The following is a 17,334-nucleotide window of genomic DNA, read 5'->3' as shown; positions in this document are numbered from 1 at the left end:
CCAACCAAACAGAAGAAATAATATGAAAACCAATCAAAAAAATCAAAGCAAATAAATCAGCCAAACAAACAAACGTCTTTTCAAAGGCCTTTCTAAAGCCCTTTCAAAGTCCTGAAAACCCCACGGCCGGGTACCAGCGCTCGCCGCCGTTCGCTCCCTCAGCCCTGCAGGCCAGACGCTCAAGGCCCCTCAGCGAGGGGAGTGAAACGCGAGCCCAGCCATGGGGAACCCCACTGCGACCCCCGCCGCTGCCCGCCCCGACAGGGCACCTGCTTAACGCGCTGCTTCAGCCGTAAGTCCACAAAGTGCCCCGACCGCCTCCCCATCGCCGCCGCCGCCGTCCCGTCCCGGTAAGGGGAAGTGCTGCCCCGGGCTGCCGTGAGGCTTCGCCTGCACTGAGCGGCCGCCAGGAATGACGCGCAGGCAGACAACAGGCGACTCAAGCTCGCCGGCTCAGGCCCCCTCCCAGGAGTACCGGCAAAAGGCGAACGGAGGATGGGCCCCGCTCCCTTCTCCCACCTCCTACCCGCCCGGCCGGTAATTAAACTTCTAAATCTTCACATTTACAAATCCTCCCTCCTCCTCCTCCGGTTAGGGTAGGCACACGCCGCAACACTCTCCTCCCTCCCTCCCTCCCTCCCGCCTGCCTGCTGCCATCGGGACTCCGTTTCCCAGCATGCAGCGGGACGGGGCCAGGCTATGCCATACTCGGCTGGGAGGGGGTGGGGCGGCGGCGGGATGGAGTCGGTGGTCTTTATCTTTTCGCTGATCGACTGCTGCGCCCTCATCTTCCTCTCCGTATATTTCGTATCCTTCTCCTCCGGGGTTGGGGGTGTGCGGGGTGGGTATGGTTGGGACCAGGACCGAGGTAGGCCACGACCGTTGCGGTGTCGCTGAGGGCGGGCGGCGGGGGGTGAAGGCCCGTGTGGGGTAATGGCCGCGGGCGGGGGGGATGCGGGGCGGCAGCCTCCTGGAGCTGGAGAAGGTGGCTTGCTGCGCGGAAACGGCGAGTGAGTGGGTGCCCGAAATATGCTCGTTTCTTCAGTGGAGCGAGCTCGGGTGGCTGCAGGCTGCCACAGGCGTGTGAGGCGGATGCTGTGGAAAATGCATCCTCTCCTGGGAAGAGGCATCGTGAGCTTGGCGTTGGTGCAGAGGAAGGAAGGGGGGGTCGAAGTATTGCTGTATACCCCCAGAAACCACACAGGCCTACAAAAATGTGGCCAGACGATAGTGCCTTCTTTATAATTTAGAAACTGTAAGAGGCTTTTAATCTATATTAAATGTGAGCTTGTAGCTGAGAAACACTTGAGTTCCTGGGCAAACAGAATTTCCTTATTCTTTGTTAAAAGCTTGCTGCAGCCCTTGCCTGCCTGACGTTGTTAGGCGTTGAAAGCAGTGATTTGGCTTTCTTATTTTTCTTAGCAAAGGAGGATTGTCTCTCATAGTCTTTCAAATATTGGTGCTGTTTCAGAATCTACCCTTTTCTAACAGCAAAAAGTACAGAAGCACTTGGAAGAAATTAATTCTAGAAGGATAGGCTACTTGCTGAAAAATGAAAAGACCACCTATTTTTTAGGTATTGAAAAAAAAGTCTTGTGTTCTTTCTTTAATTTTCATGGAGAAAAGGATTATAAGCTTTACGGGACGTAGCACAATGGTGTGCACATGTGCATCCTAAGCCTTTTTGAGAGGACTTTTCTGTTGGAAATCATCCTATTTAAATTGTAGGAAGTTCATTTGGTAATTATGTTAACCTCATTTCCTAGCAAAGTGTGAATTAATCCAGTGTTGCTGGAAACATAAAAAAACCAATTACTTAAAACTGCACTATTTTAGCTTTATTGTTAGGAGATATTTTAAAGTGCATTAACTTTTTCTCCCTTCTAAGTACTAGTTTCAAATGTTGTAATAATAAATCTGATACTTAAAGTATTGAGTTTGCCTTCCTGGTCTAAGTGTTGAACTGAACTTTAGCACTTTTGCAACAGTTACCATTGGAAAAACATCATAAAATCACTGAGCCTGAGGATAAAATGTGGCCTAACTTTCTCCTTGAAGTAGGAATGAGTGGTATCTAGCTGGAATATGGTTTTGGCAGATCAGCTGTAGAACAAGACCACCTACACTTAGTACAGAGTGTTCCCAAATTATTGGATAAAAAAACTTTGTGTATTTCAAATAACCACACAGTTATTCCTTATCTTGGACCTCAGATAATTACACTGTCAGATTTGGAATGTGACTACATCAATGCTAGATCATGCTGCTCAAAACTCAATAAAGTAAATTATTCCTCTTCCCATTTAATGTGATTTAAGAAAAACAGTCTATCTTAGTATCACAAATAACAGTCTTGTAATGCCAGTCTTGTCTTGATTGGCAATATTTTGCTGTTTGTGCCCATCATTCAGCAAATTCAATCACAAAAAGCTGTTCTTCTGACCCTTTGTGCCCTGAGATGGACTACTACCTCTGAATTTGTGGGGCTGAGACTTAGCTCTTCTCAGAGCTCTTGAGTTCTGTGCTTTTATTCTTGTAGGTGTGTCACACCAAGGATGTTTACCCATGACCTAAGTGTGAGACCTTTAAAGCAACTTTCTCTGATGCTTCTGTATATTTTTTGACATCTCTTGAACCATTGGAAGTTTTACTGTGGCGAGGAAAAGTATTGTTTTAATTAAATCTGATTAAAATTTATTTCATTAAATGTGTGGCCTGCCTTCTTGGGTGTTCACTTTGATTTAAATATATTTTCTTTTTTAATATAAGAGAATGCTACAGGATACTATCAAGCCAAAAATGTATTATTAGGTCAGAGGCTGACCTAATTTTGTCATGCCAGTTTCATATTGATCAGCTTCCTTAGTTCTTCCAAGTCTGAGGTTGTTTGTTTGTCCTGTGTCTGTGTAGATTATAATTATCTACTTCTCTTATTTTTTAATCCCCTGTTCTCTACAGTGATATCAAATGAGCACTGCATACTTTCTTAACTTGCTTTCATAAGTGCTTGTGTAATACACTTGTGCTCGTGCATTGTGCTTCTCTACAAATTTTTGTCATACTTGGATAAGGCACCTATTACAATATCTTAGGGCCTGATTTCTGGTTTAGTCATATGGACTCTATTTAAAGTTATAAATTTCCCCACATTGTGATGAAATCATATGCTTCTGCCATTATTTTCTGTCTGAGATTTACATTATTAGACTATACCTCCATATAGATCTCTTTTTTAAAAAAATAATTTACATCTGTACATATAATTCTTTTCTCTTTTTTTCTTTTCACAGTGGGTGGTCTCTGAGGTGATTGGTCATGCTGTTGTAACTGTATTAATGCTTCTTTCATTGCATTGGTTCATCTTTCTCCTTAATTTGCCAGTAGCAACATGGAATATTTATAGGTAAGTGCAAAAGGTTTTGTGTGCCTTTTTTCGTCCCATTGTTGCTAGTTTAGCTTTAAATATAGTGTGAAGATATGTCACAATGAAATGTTTCGGTTGTGTTCTTGAGGTCCTAACAGTCTTCATGGATCTAATTAAAATAAACCTTCCCTTGCAATTAAAGTTACAAGAAACCTAACAGTTTAAAGGATATGAAATTTTTGGCCTTTCATTGCATTGTCTCTGATTGCCCAGGAATCTTGATTTGTGAGTCATTTTCAAGGAAATAATAGCATGCTAATTGGAATTATGAAGGAGAACTTCAAATATAGTTGTTAATATTTTAATTCAGTGCCTACATCTCTGGTAGTGATGTCAGCATCCAAGTACTTAGGTCAGCAACACTGATGGTTGTAAAACCTCCTGGGTGTGGTGTTGTCCCACACATCCTCCTCCTTTTACTCTTTTGTCTCTCCACCTCATTTGCATTGCTTTTGTTCCTCCATCTTCTCTTGTTTCTATTTGGAAAGGTTTGCAGCAGTCTTTTAATCTTACGACAACTGTCAGTGCTACTTGGCCCTGGCTACTTTGGAATGTCTGACTTATCTAAGTTGGGGTTTCTGTGTGGCAACATTGGGACTGTTGGTTCAAGAATGTTCTATTTAGTGTCATTCAGTGTGCAGAGAATTGAACTTCTAGAGATACTAATGAAAACTGTGTGTGGATTTGTCACAAACTCTCTAATTACTGCATTATAGATGTCCAAAAGACCAGATTTTTCAGATGAAGGTATGAAAAGTTGTCTGTCATTCTTGTTTGCCTGAACCTGCTAGGCCTAACTATTTGTAGGGATGGGTCAAGTTGCTGGTAAAATTAAGCAAGACCTTTCATAGGTCTCATTAAAAAGATGAGTATCTCTCTACTGGTAATCTTATTCTAGGGCAAAATAATTATGTGATTATCACCCTCATTTTCTACAAAACGGTTAGCAATGCCTTCAAATGTTTCTGAGATGGACTAACATGAGACAGTAAAACTTGTATGCTTAATAAAGAAATGTTGCCTCAATGCACACATACAGGGATAGTTTTGTTTGGCCATCCATATGGGTAACCCATATGTACAGCTGTGTTACACAGTGTTACATAAGGTGACAAGTATTCACTTCTGCATCTGCTGGTAAGTATGTATGCATTTGGTGCTTCATTTATGCTACACTGTGTCTACAGAGACAACAGAGAAATACAAGAAATCTTCAAACTTCAAAGAGTATGCCTTCTGCTTCTGCTTCTTTCTCTTATGTTAATGCTTGAAGAAGCCACTTGCTTTCCCTTCTAGACCTGGTCAGAGAGAATTCTGAATTATTCTGAAAACAAAAATATTTCAGTTCTCACACTTAAGGCTTTGACCACTCTTTTGAACTGACAGCTCTCCTTTTTTATTTCTCTTACATGGGGCCAACATTCTGAATATCCTCAAATCCAAGATAGTTTCCTTAATTTTAGATGTGTGTACTAGGCAACAAATGAAGATGAAAATAAGGATACTTTGCCTGTCAGAATGTTTTAAGCCTGTACTTCAAAGCTTGTCTTCTTTATGTGGGTTAAGGAGTTTTACTCACTTTAATAGTCTGGACTATCCCATCTACAGTGAAGGAGTTATAGGTCCACAAAAGCAAGTGTGTTGCTTAGCATTATAAAGGAAGTCTGATGATTTGGGATAGAATTTATGTTTGACCCAGTGGACAACAAGTATGGTAGTCAGAAAAATGGTAAACTGTAAACTAGCTCGAATACACAGAATCACATAATTACCGTGGTTGGAAAAGACTTTCAAGATCATCTAACACTGACTAAGCCAAATCCTGAAGTACTATGTCTATATGATTCTTAAATACCTCCAAGGATGATGACTTCACCACTGCTCTGGGCAGCCTGTTCCAGTGTCACTCTTTCAGTGAAGAAATTATTCTTAACATTCAACTACCGCTGGTGCAAATCAAAGCCATTATCTCATTACTTGTATTGTCCTATTACTTGTAACTTCATTGAACAGGCTGATCCCCACCTCTTTAAAACCTCCTTTACGGTAGTTGTAGAGAACAGTAAATTCTCCCTTCAGCCTCCTCTTGTTCTGGCTAGACAACCCCAGCTCTCTCAGCTGTTCCTCATAAGTCTTGTGCTCCAAACCCTTCATCAGCCTTGTTGCCCTCCTTTGGACATGCTCCAATAGCTCAATGTCTTTTCTGTAGTAAGAGGCCAGAAACTGCACACAGTATTTGAGGTGCAGCCTCACCAAGGCCAAGTACAGGGGTAAGATTACCTCCCCGGTCATGCTGGTTACACTATTCCTGATGCAGGCCAGGATGCCATTGGCCTTCTTGGCCACCTGGGCACACTGCTGGCTCATCTTCATCCAGCTGTCAATCAGCACCCCCAGGTTCCTTTCTGTTGGGCAGATACAATTCTTGGACGATTGAGTCTTCCTATCCTAGCTCTCTGTGAGAGTAAAGCAATCCATTTACTCCAGGTAGCATCGGTAGCATGATGGGAAGATTCTCTACTTGTGTACATAAAACCCAGTACAGGTAATCGTGGCACTTGGAGGAGCTGTGGGTGGTGTTGAGGCTGAAGTGCAGTATCTGATGACATTTGGCCTTATTGAAACTCATGCAATTGACCTTCTACCATCGATCAAACCTGTCTAGATCCCTCTGCAGAGCCTTTCCACCCTTAGGCCTGTCAGCACTGCCACACAGACACAGTGAAGAAAGGAGAAAGTGTCGATTATTGAACTGGGATTAAGTGGGAACAGTTGATGTGTGAAGCTCTTACCATGGCCTGCAAACTTCAAATGTTAGCTGAAAGTGTTTGAATCTTCTTAGCATGTTACAGTATTTAAAAAAAACAATTTCTGGAGTAAATGTTGCTGCATAAAAATTCAGAAAGGTTTAAGATTATCATTCTACTATTAGATGGGTACAGAAATCAATTGTATTGACCTTGAAGAAGTCTGCTTTTTAGAATATCTAAGTGATGAGAGAGGTAGGATAAGAATCCCTTTCCTTTATTCTCTTTTTGTCAAAACCTGTTGAATCTTGATGTCTAAATAGAACTGACAGTACTAATTGTCACAGTAATTACAGTGAGAGATAGGTTTTGTGTGAAAGGGGCATCAGAAACAAATCCTGTGGAAAATAAATTTGTTAAAAATTGCATCAGGGAGACTTTCCCAGTGCGGCATGTTTGCTGTAACATCCTCCTGGCCCTTCTTGTTCAGTATACATAGAGGCTTCTTTAATGTGGCTTGTGTTTTGGTGAATTTAGTATTGCTTTATACAATCTCCAGTGAGAGCTTTGTCTTGCATTCTCCTTGTTTTAAAACTAGATACTGAGGTAGCTTATTTGAAATTAATCATATTCAAAACGTATTTTTAGTTCATTATTTCTTCGACCTACTGCTATGCAAAAGAAACAAGAATTACAAAGGAAACGGTGAATGGCACTAGACAAAAAGAAAAGGACTCTTCAAAAAAAAAAAAGTTAAGCAGTTCCCTTTGGTTCTAGAGACATGCTTTAGACATGGTCAAAACAATGTGGTTCATGTTGTGTTCAAGTAGATCATACCCCTCTCCAGACTTAAGGAGTAAAATATAAATATTTAAAATACAGTGAAAATTCTGACAAGAACTTACACATTCCTTACAAAACTGTGTAATCTAGAGGCAAATGTCCTGTTGTGTGGCAGCAGCTTCCACTGAGAGGAGATTTTTGAGGCACTAATGTGTACATTCATTAAAGCTGAGTTTTCCTGCCCTGTGTGGTTTTGATGCAGAATTTTTTGCTGTTAACTGATGACAAACTAACTTGAGTTGTGTTTGTCATCATCTAACAATGTGGTGTCCATGACTACAATTTCTTAAGATGTATAATATAACATGTACTTGCTTGTAAAGCTCTTGGAAAAGCTACTTTCATAGAATCATAGAATCATAGAATTGATTTCAAAGGTCTGCAAGCTTTCATTCAGTTGCATCATTTAAGTGTTATCACTCTTCTTAAAAAGCAAAATAAACAAATTCTAGAGTTATAAGAGAACTTTGCACTGTGCTTCTCAGATAAATTGGTATAGGAAACTTATATATTGTAGTGCATTTTAATGAAATACATTTCCAGTAAATGGAAAATAATTTTTATTACAATACTAAAAATATATTAATTGCATAAAATTTCAAATTTAGGAGAGACTTTCAAACTGTAGTTATTTCACATGAAGTTTTCTTTATGGGATATGGTTGTCTCTGTATTTATTAGTCAAATATGCTGCAGTGCTTTCTAATGACTGTTAAAGACAAATACTGTGGTCTTAGCTTTTTTTGTTTGGTCTGGTTTGCTGCTGCTGCTAGAAAACATACTTGTTTCCTTGCTTCCCCTCCTGTTACTGGAATGAATGTTCCAAGAGTTGGGGGAGTGCCTTTTGAAATACAAGAGTACCATTCCTTGAGTATGTAATGAAAGTCAAAAGTGTTGTGTTTTGAGACCTTGCTTTTGTCCAGGTGTAAGACCAGGAGCTGAATTCCAGTGTAGGAAGAGTTATTATTCTAGGAAGGTGGAGCCTGTGTGACATGGAAGTGAAGCTATAATACTGACTGGGCTCAGCTGGAGTGAGAACTTAGTTTTTATTTGCTCTCTTGAGAAATACTTATGACAAGAAAATGATGCTGCTGGCTGAATTTTCACAGGATATAAACACTTATTGGTTTTATTCTTCCTTTTGCTTACATTTCACTTTGTTTCACTTAGCTTGTGTTCTTATGTGGGTTTGGACAGCCATCCTTCAGTTCTTCCCAGTCTCATCCTGCCACCCACAGTTGTCTGTCCTTAAATAAAACAGGGTGTTTGTGCCAAAGATGGGAATAGTACACAGATCCTTTGTCTTATGCTATCTCACTTTGATCACTGGACTTTGTGAGTATGTGGTTTCTTTGTTTTTTTTTTAAATATAAATCTTTAATTCTTAGCTAAATTAATTCTTTTCTAGTCCCTTTCATCTAGTGCATCTTTCCACTGTGAGTAGATGTAACCACAGACAGCAATTAAAATGAAATGGAATTAGCTGTTACCTCAAAGCTCTCCCATTTATACATGAGAAGCTGGGCTGATAATACTACTTGTTCTCTTTTTCTTTGTTTGTGGGTTTGTACTGGCACACACCACAACACCAAAACAAAATTAAAAAGGTCCCTTATGTTGAATTGTGAAATGACTCTTCAGTTGCAAGTCCCCTTCTGTTCCCTGACACTGTCTCATGTTTGTATAACTATACTTCTGTGTTTTTTCTTTTCAACCTCTAGGTACATTATGGTGCCAAGTGGAAACATGGGGGTATTTGATCCCACAGAGATCCATAACCGAGGACAACTGAAATCACACATGAAGGAAGCCATGATTAAACTAGGTTTTCATCTGCTTTGTTTCTTCATGTACCTCTACAGGTGAGTTTCAAAAATGGCTCACAAGGAACAAAGGAATTTTCTGCCAGATATTTTTATCTCCTCTATTGAGGTACTGTAATTGGTGGTATTAGTGTCTTTATCTTTTTGCTTTTTGCTGATGTATATTGATGGCTACCTCCAAACTCATTATTAAAGTGCATTGCCTTTATTCTTTCTGATCAAGCACTGTTTGTAAACTCAGACTGCTCCTTAATCTCAGTAAGTACAATATAGGGTTACATGATTTCATGATTTATCTAGAATAAGTGGCCTGTTTAGAATGGAAATAATCTTGAGGACCAACTTTATTTTGCAAGTTCTGTTTTAGAAAGTAAAGTTGATCAAGCTAAGTGGCAGGCAGATGAGTTCTGTGGCAGAGCCACTCCTACAAGATGGATGAACTATAGTTCTCTACTGTGGTATTACTTCTGCAATTCTTGTCTGCACAAGCAAAGCACATAGAATAGTTGGCTTGACTTGCTGCTTCAGAATCAAGTGCAGTTCTCTGATGAAGTGATCACGATTCCTACTTGCATATGCTTCAGTAATCCACTGGTGTTGTGTTTTCTGTTTTGTCACAGTATGATTCTGGCTTTGATAAATGATTGAGAAGTTGGAAAAAGATCCATTAGCTGTCAAATTGGGTCATCACTCCAGTGACTGGTGGAGCTACAGACACCTTCTGAACATACCTAGCTCTGTGTCATCATGCAGTATATTTTTTCTCTTTGAACAAGAAATATTTTTCTGTATTTTTAACATAAAATATTTTCAAAAGATACTGGATTTGTGTAGCAACTGTTTTTGTACCTTTGTAACCCAAAGTGCTGATGCTGCTGCTTCTGTAATATGAAATCCTTGCTGACAGAACTGATAAGAATTAAATAGCAAGAAGGGAAATTTCTTGCAGCAGCATGGGTGGTAGTTCCAGAACAAATTTAAGTGCAGCTCTGATGTCTGCTTGTTACTGAAAGGTGTCAGGATGTGCCTCTGGATGTCGTGTTGTCCTGTTCATGCCTACTTTGAAGCAGTGCTTGGAACACACATTTCAAAGTGGAACACTAGCGCAGCTTGCTTGGTTGTGCCAGTGTTTTTTTCCACCTAAAAAGCAATGGAATAAAAGTTATGCTTTTCTCCCTTTCCACCTCTCTCTCCAGCAACCTATATGAAGTCTTGTGTTTGTATGGATTGAGGTCCCCTTGGCAAAAGAAACACTCCTGTGTATGAGTAAAAAACAGATTAGTAAGAAACGTAATTAATAATTACTTTTTCTCTTCATCTCCTCATTCAAATGCATCCTTGACCTACATACATAATAAACTTTGTATTGCACTAGGACTGGAGTTAGTTACAGAGCAAAAGGCTTATTTGCAGACACTGCTTCATGAAGCTGCTCTTTCCACATCCAGGGAGGTGAATGAAGAATACACTTAGCTCAGGGAGGTGGTCTGAACCATAGCCCAGTTATCTGAATTCTGATGTAACTCTGCTTCAGAGACACCAGCAAAGTTCTTTTTGTGTGGCTTTTGCATCAGGGATAAGTATATAAGCCCAAGTTTGTATCCCCACTATCTTTAAATGTTTTTATAGTTCCATAGGAACAGGCTGTTTGAAACATTTTAAAAAATACAGTTCTGTAATTAAGTCCTAAAATTCAAAAGCTTTTCCTTCTTGAGCAGGTCTGTAATTAACAGATTGTTTTCATGGCCAGAAGTGAAAAGAACACTGAAGCTGTATTTCTCTGGGTACCTTGTGTTTAGTGTTCTAGAAAAAGTTAGGTTCTAAATTCATGAGGGATAGAGTCCAAGTTCAGCTGTGCAAGGATGAAAAACTGCTGAAAATTACACTTAAGAAACAGCTAAAGAAACAACTGCCCCAACTGTATGCCACACACTACTTGACACCACGACAATCAAAACAGAAAACATTGCCTTATGAAGCTGGAACACAGACAGGATGCAGGTCTGAAAAAAGGAAAAAATGCATTAAAAGAGAGGAAGGTCAGTAACATCTGTAGCAGCGTAGATGGTAGGCAGTGCAATAATCTTGTATGTGAAAAAAAAGATGTGTATGTTGAGTATTATCTATTAGAAAAAAGGGCAGTATTAGGCTGCTTAAGATGAGGCTGTTCTTGCTGTAGATAAATCTCATTAATGATTTTTCACAATGAGAAACATCTCTAAGTCCACATTATTTTTACATCTTCTAAAGACATATTAAGATAGCATTATTAATGAAAATGTAAGGTACATTCAATAATTTCTAACTACTAGCATCTCAGACTTAAGTGATGACATTAAATAGGGTAGAGATTCTATATCTCTTACCATCTTCTCTCTTGAGACACACATTGGACAGCAGCTCAAACTAACAAAAATGCCTAACTTCATCTGCTGTGTGGATCATTTATAGCTGAACCAAGTCTGGAATCTTAACAACTCTCCTGCAACAAGTAGTACCCAAGGAAGCAGCACGTGGAAAGGAGTAAGGCATGCCCCTTCTATTCACGCCTTCATTTAAGGCATGGTTATGTAAACACTGCTCTAAGGTTAAATAGTGAAGGTAATACCAAGGTGCTCCTAGAAGGAGTAAAGAGCTTTTCTAACTGATCTATGAGCTAAAAGAATTTAAAAATTAAATGTGTTTCAGCAAAGTTTTGAATTTGGAGAAGCTACAGGGAGAGAAATTTAGGCATTTTTTATTTAACAGACTATTAGCTAGAGCTGAATAAAAGCACCTAAGATGCCAAAGATGTCACCCATGAAGCTGCTTTAGGACAGCTTTCAGATGGAAGTCTGGAAGGCCCTGATCTCCTGTTTAAGTGACATTTAAGACAAAAGGTAAGTATTTTAGGAGCCCTTTAATATGAAATATCGAAAAAGCCCATAAAGTTACAATGATCACCCAAATCTGCTCCATTTTTAAATCACTGCTCCATCTATAAGGAATGAAGGCTTTCACAAAGCCTTGATGGAGTGGGACCTTCAACAAGTTGGATAAGCAGAAGGGGACACAGGTAAGCATAGTGCTGAATATACAATGAAAACACAAACATGGAGCCCAGCGCATTACAGCCAAATCTAAGAACTGGAAAGCTTGCACACAACACTGAGTGAATTATCTTTATCTGAACTGCCACAAGTTATTTTTCCACGCAAGAAAAGAAGATACTAAAAATATTGAACAAATCTCTAATAATCAAGAAATTAACATCCATCAGTCATGTAAGTGAAGTTAGGGAAACTAAGAACTATTGATCCAGTTATTTATTCTGTTTATTGAATTGAAAGGGAATACAAACATTTCTGTTAAGTGCTGTGCACCAACATGGAAAAAGTGTTTGGTTTTTTTTTTAAAAATCCTAATAAAAATGAATCAGAAATTAATGTAGTTCCAATTGGACAATTTTTTAAAGATATGTTTAAAATACTACACTTTTATAAAATAAAAAAAAAGTTAAGTGTTCTGTAAATAATTAGTAAAACAAGTGAAAATAAATACAAGACCCAAAGTTCTTACGCATTTAATGTAACATAGCAAAGAAATTTTTTAACTACTTAATATAATCCGAGAATAACAAAAAGTTTTAAGAACGCAATCCTTTGAAACATTTAATATCAGTCCATAGCAAATAGTCATTACATACCAAAAGCTCTAAGTGTTAACTAGTTCCACCACAACTCCATATAAATCTTGACAATTTAGAAATCTTGAGATCAACAATAAAGTTCTGTTGATCTCTACAGCTTGGTTTGTAAGTACATACATGCTCTGAGGATCCATTTTGTCTCATAAATTTTCTAGAAGCCAATAATTTTTTCATCTGTGTCTAAAAATGTTAATATTCAAATCTAGCACATATACCCTAGCAATGAAAAATGTCTTATGAAAAAAAGATGGGGCACAATGAATTTCAAATTTATAAAAATATACTGATATTAACCAAAACCTTCCAGTCAAAGGACACTTCACATACACATGACTTAAAGTAAGCAATAAAACATGGCAAGTACCTAGAACATTTGGTTCTGTCTGTTAATGAACACATGCACACACACATTCATACCAGATGGGAGGAACACTCTCACATTTTACTGAACCCAGATTATCTGGATTAATAGACAGAAAACTTGTCTACAATTTATTTTAACAACTAGAGGCAGCTACTGCAGCAGTAGTTCAACACTGCACACTTCAATTAAGTCCACCCTGTTTAAAAATTCTTTTCTTTCTAAACATCATTAAAAGTAGCAGTTTTCACAATTAAATATGGCAGCTGAAAATGGAGTCAAGCCAATGTGGAAAAGACATGAGGAGGTCAAAAGGACTATTATCCATTTATGGGATGGGTGTTTCTCTTAATAGTTGTCACAAAATAAAAATGAAGATACAAGCATGTATTGTGGCTAAAAATATGGACAAACTATTGAAAGTGCATTTTTCATCCTCCCCCTTGGAGTTACAGTAATTTGGTCAGTAAATCCTGTTTTTTATGTTCATTCTTCTTTCTCTGCATTCCCTCCCCATGTGGGTCTACATTTCCACTCAAACTACGTCTAATTGTACACTCCTAGTTTCTTGCCAAGGAAGCCTTCAATATTTTGGATGGGAGTATCACTTAGCAGTGTAAAAAGTATACAACTAGACACAAATTCCCAAGAACATACCGAGTTTTATTAGAATTACCTGTTTGAAGCCAAGTTGAGAAGCAACTGGCAAGATCTGGATAGACTTCTACCTTGCATCTTTGCCCTATCATAAAATAAATTTGGAGAACTTCAGAAAAGACAGAAGGAATTTAAAACACGTGCATTTTCCATCCCCATTTCCAAAACAAGGACAGATCTAGCATTTTCCCTTTCGTGCTCCATTGTGTCTTGAAAATTACCTGAACAGCTAAATAACATTCAGGTAAAAAAATGGTTCAACGTAACTTTTTAAAGGTGTGCCTTGAGAATAACCTGGGGCTACTGTGAATATTTTAAGCCAACAGCTGACCAGAGACAATTACAAAAGGAGTACAAGCTTACAGTATTTTCCTCTCTAAAACAATAGGTCTGTTGACTAGAAATACATTTATTTATTGCAGGTGTGTACTTGTTCTAGCCTTAACACTCCAGCCTATGAACATTTTTAAGCACATGGAAATTAACAAATTGCAAATGAGCAGATTGAATTGTCCCCCCCTACACCCTAGCCTCCTTCTGTAGTCTGTGTACAAAAAGTATTGGTACTTTTTAAGTTGCACGTTGTAAATATATGATGCGTTAGAATTACACTAAGTTCCTCTTTAATCCACATGTTAGATTTGTAGTCATTATTGCTAGATCTATGCCAGTTTACTGGGGGACCAAGTAGTGTGGCAAAACAAAAGATGCCTCTTCACTTTCCTCTCTGCTTCTCCCCTGCAAGGCAGACGGCTACACAACACGCGTGGTTGAGACCCACTGAAAATAGTGCCATCTAGATGGAGCTTTCCTTCACATTGCATAGTTGTACCACAAAACTAAAGTGGAGATAGCAGATCATGGGCTTCTTCCTAACTCTGCTTCTAAATACCTGGTATATTTTAGAGGTACAAACCAAAAGAGAGACCCCAGAAGGGAGAAGCAGTATTTTGTCAAAAGTACTAAGTTTACATTTCTAATTGCAATGCATTGCAATGTAAAGTCTGTACATCGGTCTGTACACACCCCCATACCAAGGAAGGAGTCTCACTTTATTTAGATATGGCCACCACACAAAAAATGCCTGCTGAAGTGCATACGAAACTTGAGATTTGAGCCAGCCTTCAACCCCTGCCTGAAGTTCCATGAGTATGAGGTAACCATTGCATGAGATTGTTAAGTGACATCAAAACCAGAATTAGCCTCCTTGCTCTCCCCAAATACTGTTTTGTTTGAAAACCTAAGTTGTAGAGTAAGACCATCCTAGGTAACTTCCAAAGATTGACAAAATGGCATTTCTCATGAATTACACCTTCGTTGGAAAATATAAAACACTTTACAATTTAGGTATTAAAATTTTATTTAAAACCAAAAGCTTACTCAAATTTGACCTTAGGAAGTTGTCTGTTTCCTTGCAACACTGATGCCACAAGGAATAAGACTGACTAATCTTACATTGTCTGAACTTGGAAAAGAAACAGCTTCCTCTTGAATGAGCTGATGAAAGAAGGAATTGATTTATAGTCTTAACCTTACACATGTATTCCCAGTTCTGTGGAACAGTCACTGCTATCAAAAGAAATTCACATTAATTTTAAGACAAATGTACTAGATTAAAGATGAGAACATTTAAGTTCCTTCTTCATTTTGGAGGTACTAAAAGAGAAATACATCAGATTCAGGGCTGGTCTCACCCAGAGTATCAGAATCTTAAATTATGTTTAAATTTACACATAAGGCAAGAGAACAATCCACCACCTGATGGCTGGAATCTTAGGAAGAAAAAAAATAAAATCTAACCAGCTAACCTTTTTTTTCTTGGGAAGAGGAAAAGGGACTGTCTATGTTTAACACCACATTCCCATTCATCAGAGTGGTTACACTTTTCTTCCCAGGAACTCCAGCAAACCTTCCCCCACCCTTCTTCCACACATGACTAGTAAGGACACTAGATTATTAACTCACTAAAGGATGAAGTCCACACTTCTGTTCACATCATTCTTGGTAACATGCCTTTCCCTACTCCTTCTTTACTTCACTGCAGTACCAACACTACCTTTCTGTACAGGACAACATAAGGGAATCCAGTGCCATCCCATAATTAATTTGTGTGTAGTGCAGAAGCAGAGATGCCAGGCCATCCATTTATGTCAAAAAGAATAAATATTTAAATTATAAATGTCCCCTTTTCTTATGGGATATAAATCAAGATGTTCACAGCACCAGCTTGCAACAAGGTCTGGGAAAGGCATTTAAATCTGCAAACTTAAATGCATTCTTCAAAAATAAAATTTATACACCTTTGTTTATCAAGTAAATAAAAATTTCCATCATAATACAAGTTTAATTATGATTTGTATGTTAATTACTTTTATAAAATGTTGGCTTTGTGAAGAAAGGACTTTTTTAACACATTCTTCCCTCAGGGTGTATTCTACCTTTTACCAGCATTGCTGCACAGATTTATGTAATTAAAAGATAAAAATGACCACATCTTCCTTAAATTCTTAATCTGGTGGTACACTGTGAAAGTCTTTTTTTTCCCTCCTCCAAATAATACACTTAGTCTGTTAACATTTACAGCAAGTTCCTTCTTCTAAAACCATTCTTCACTGCCTACATAAAGGTCCTTCCAGCCGCTGCTTTTGATTGGGTCTCAAGACACTCCAGAAAAGCATCAGCAATGCTGTGTTTCATGACACTTCTTGTAATGTTTTAATTTCAAATGTATACAAATGAAGTCATTTTAATCCTATAAATAATTTATTTTTAAAAAAATTGTGCTGTTAACCCCTTTGCAGGGCAACGAGCTATGTGAAAAGTACAAAACTTTTTGTCAAATGTGATACTGAGAGTGCTTTTGACATAGTTCATTGGTTTATCATCTCAATTTATATATACTGCACAACAGGCAAGGCTAGAATCCATGAACCAAGCTGCAAAGATCTCAAGCTAAGTAAGGCGGAGAGAGACTTGAGAAACAAGAGAATGAAATACTTTCCTATCCAATGTATACTCTTCAGACTAAAGCACTCTATCAAGCCTTCTAAACTGTTAAATAAAGTGTTCCAAACAAGCATTTAAACTTCATTACACAGAAGATCAACAAGAACAGTAGCCTGCCAGACAAAAAGGCAGGAGGGAAAAATATATATACTGAGTTCAATGGTTAGCCTGAATGGAGCACAGTTCTTCACAACCGATGGGGGGGGGGTTAATTTCAACAGGTGTCCAACAACGTTCTAACGAAGTGCTTCATCTTGACTGGTTACTATGAAGCAAGGTGGTAAATGTTTGGCCCCAAATGGGCTTCAGAAATGGTTCTTTTTCATGACGAGCACATCTGTCCAGCTATCAATCATGTTTTCTTGCACCAGATCCCAAGCCATTTAAAATACGACTAATTAAGTTAAACTGAAGTCGTCTGCTCCAAATTCGCCATCAACTATCCATGCTACTGCATTCCTCTGAGTAAAAACAAAAACATAAGAAAGAAATCACATCTTGAAGATATTACAGTACTTAATATTTCTATTAATACAGTGCATTTATATAGGTGTTACTGAGCATGCATTAGTGAATCTTATACTGTAGCTAAATCCCATGCTAAAAATTGCTAGGTTTAGATGTCATTATTCATATTAATATAGCATGTTAGGTGTTGGTACACAAAAAACATCTCTTCCAAAAACGAAGTAACACACATTTGCGTTCAAATTCCAGGACAGTGTGCTAATTACAAAGCTGTCTGTCATCGATTTAAAGATTCCTAAGCTGTTAGGTATTATTCT

The 17,334-nt window shown here is 38.4% G+C and overlaps 3 protein-coding genes across 7 annotated transcripts in view; 1 reads left to right on the top strand and 2 right to left on the bottom strand.

Moving 5' to 3' along the window:
• The window catches only part of NVL (nuclear VCP like), a 43,650-nt gene extending 43,127 nt beyond the window's left edge, over positions 1–523 (bottom strand). For 2 of the 3 annotated variants that reach the window (XM_030448733.1, XM_030448736.1), the window contains exon 1: positions 270–401. In XM_030448733.1, the coding sequence (XP_030304593.1) occupies positions 270–326 (57 nt within the window). In that variant the 5' untranslated portion in view covers positions 327–401. Of the gene's footprint in view, positions 1–269 lie in introns of all 3 variants that reach the window. The other variant, XM_008495311.2, reaches the window with a different exon arrangement.
• On the top strand, positions 462–10,018 carry CNIH4 (cornichon family AMPA receptor auxiliary protein 4). Of its 3 annotated transcripts, XM_008495312.2 has the most exons (5): positions 664–807; positions 2,214–2,282; positions 3,291–3,403; positions 8,736–8,876; positions 9,458–10,018. In XM_008495312.2, exons 1-5 carry the CDS (start codon positions 700–702, stop codon positions 9,483–9,485), a joined length of 459 nt encoding a protein of 152 aa, XP_008493534.2. In that variant the 5' UTR covers positions 664–699; the 3' UTR covers positions 9,486–10,018. The 3 variants fall into 3 exon arrangements, with proteins under 3 accessions (XP_030304597.1, XP_008493534.2, XP_030304598.1); XM_030448737.1 differs by lacking the exons at positions 664–807; positions 2,214–2,282 and adding an exon at positions 462–537; XM_030448738.1 differs by lacking the exons at positions 664–807; positions 2,214–2,282 and adding an exon at positions 1,206–1,255.
• A 2,115-nt stretch (positions 10,019–12,133) lies between these two features.
• WDR26 (WD repeat domain 26) overlaps positions 12,134–17,334 on the bottom strand; it is a 33,836-nt gene continuing 28,635 nt past the window's right edge. The window contains exon 14 of the mRNA XM_030448732.1: positions 12,134–17,010. Within this exon, the coding sequence (XP_030304592.1) occupies positions 16,985–17,010 (26 nt within the window). The 3' untranslated portion in view covers positions 12,134–16,984. The remainder of the gene's footprint in view (positions 17,011–17,334) is intronic.

This window comes from Calypte anna, chromosome 3 (assembly GCF_003957555.1).
Source record: "Calypte anna isolate BGI_N300 chromosome 3, bCalAnn1_v1.p, whole genome shotgun sequence".
Classification (NCBI taxonomy): domain Eukaryota; kingdom Metazoa; phylum Chordata; class Aves; order Apodiformes; family Trochilidae; genus Calypte; species Calypte anna.
Note: the sequence above shows the minus strand (reverse complement) of the source record. Positions and strands in the feature narration are given on the sequence as shown.

Bases quoted from the DNA above. Each gene is read 5' to 3' on its own strand.
- CNIH4 (XM_008495312.2), top strand. From the start codon at position 700: ATGCCATACTCGGCTGGGAGGGGGTGGGGCGGCGGCGGGATGGAGTCG. The intron at 808-2,213 runs GTATCCTTCTCC...CTTGGACCTCAG, and splicing joins TCTTCCTCTCCGTATATTTC to ATAATTACACTGTCAGATTT. The intron at 2,283-3,290 runs GTAAATTATTCC...TTCTTTTCACAG, and splicing joins GCTGCTCAAAACTCAATAAA to TGGGTGGTCTCTGAGGTGAT.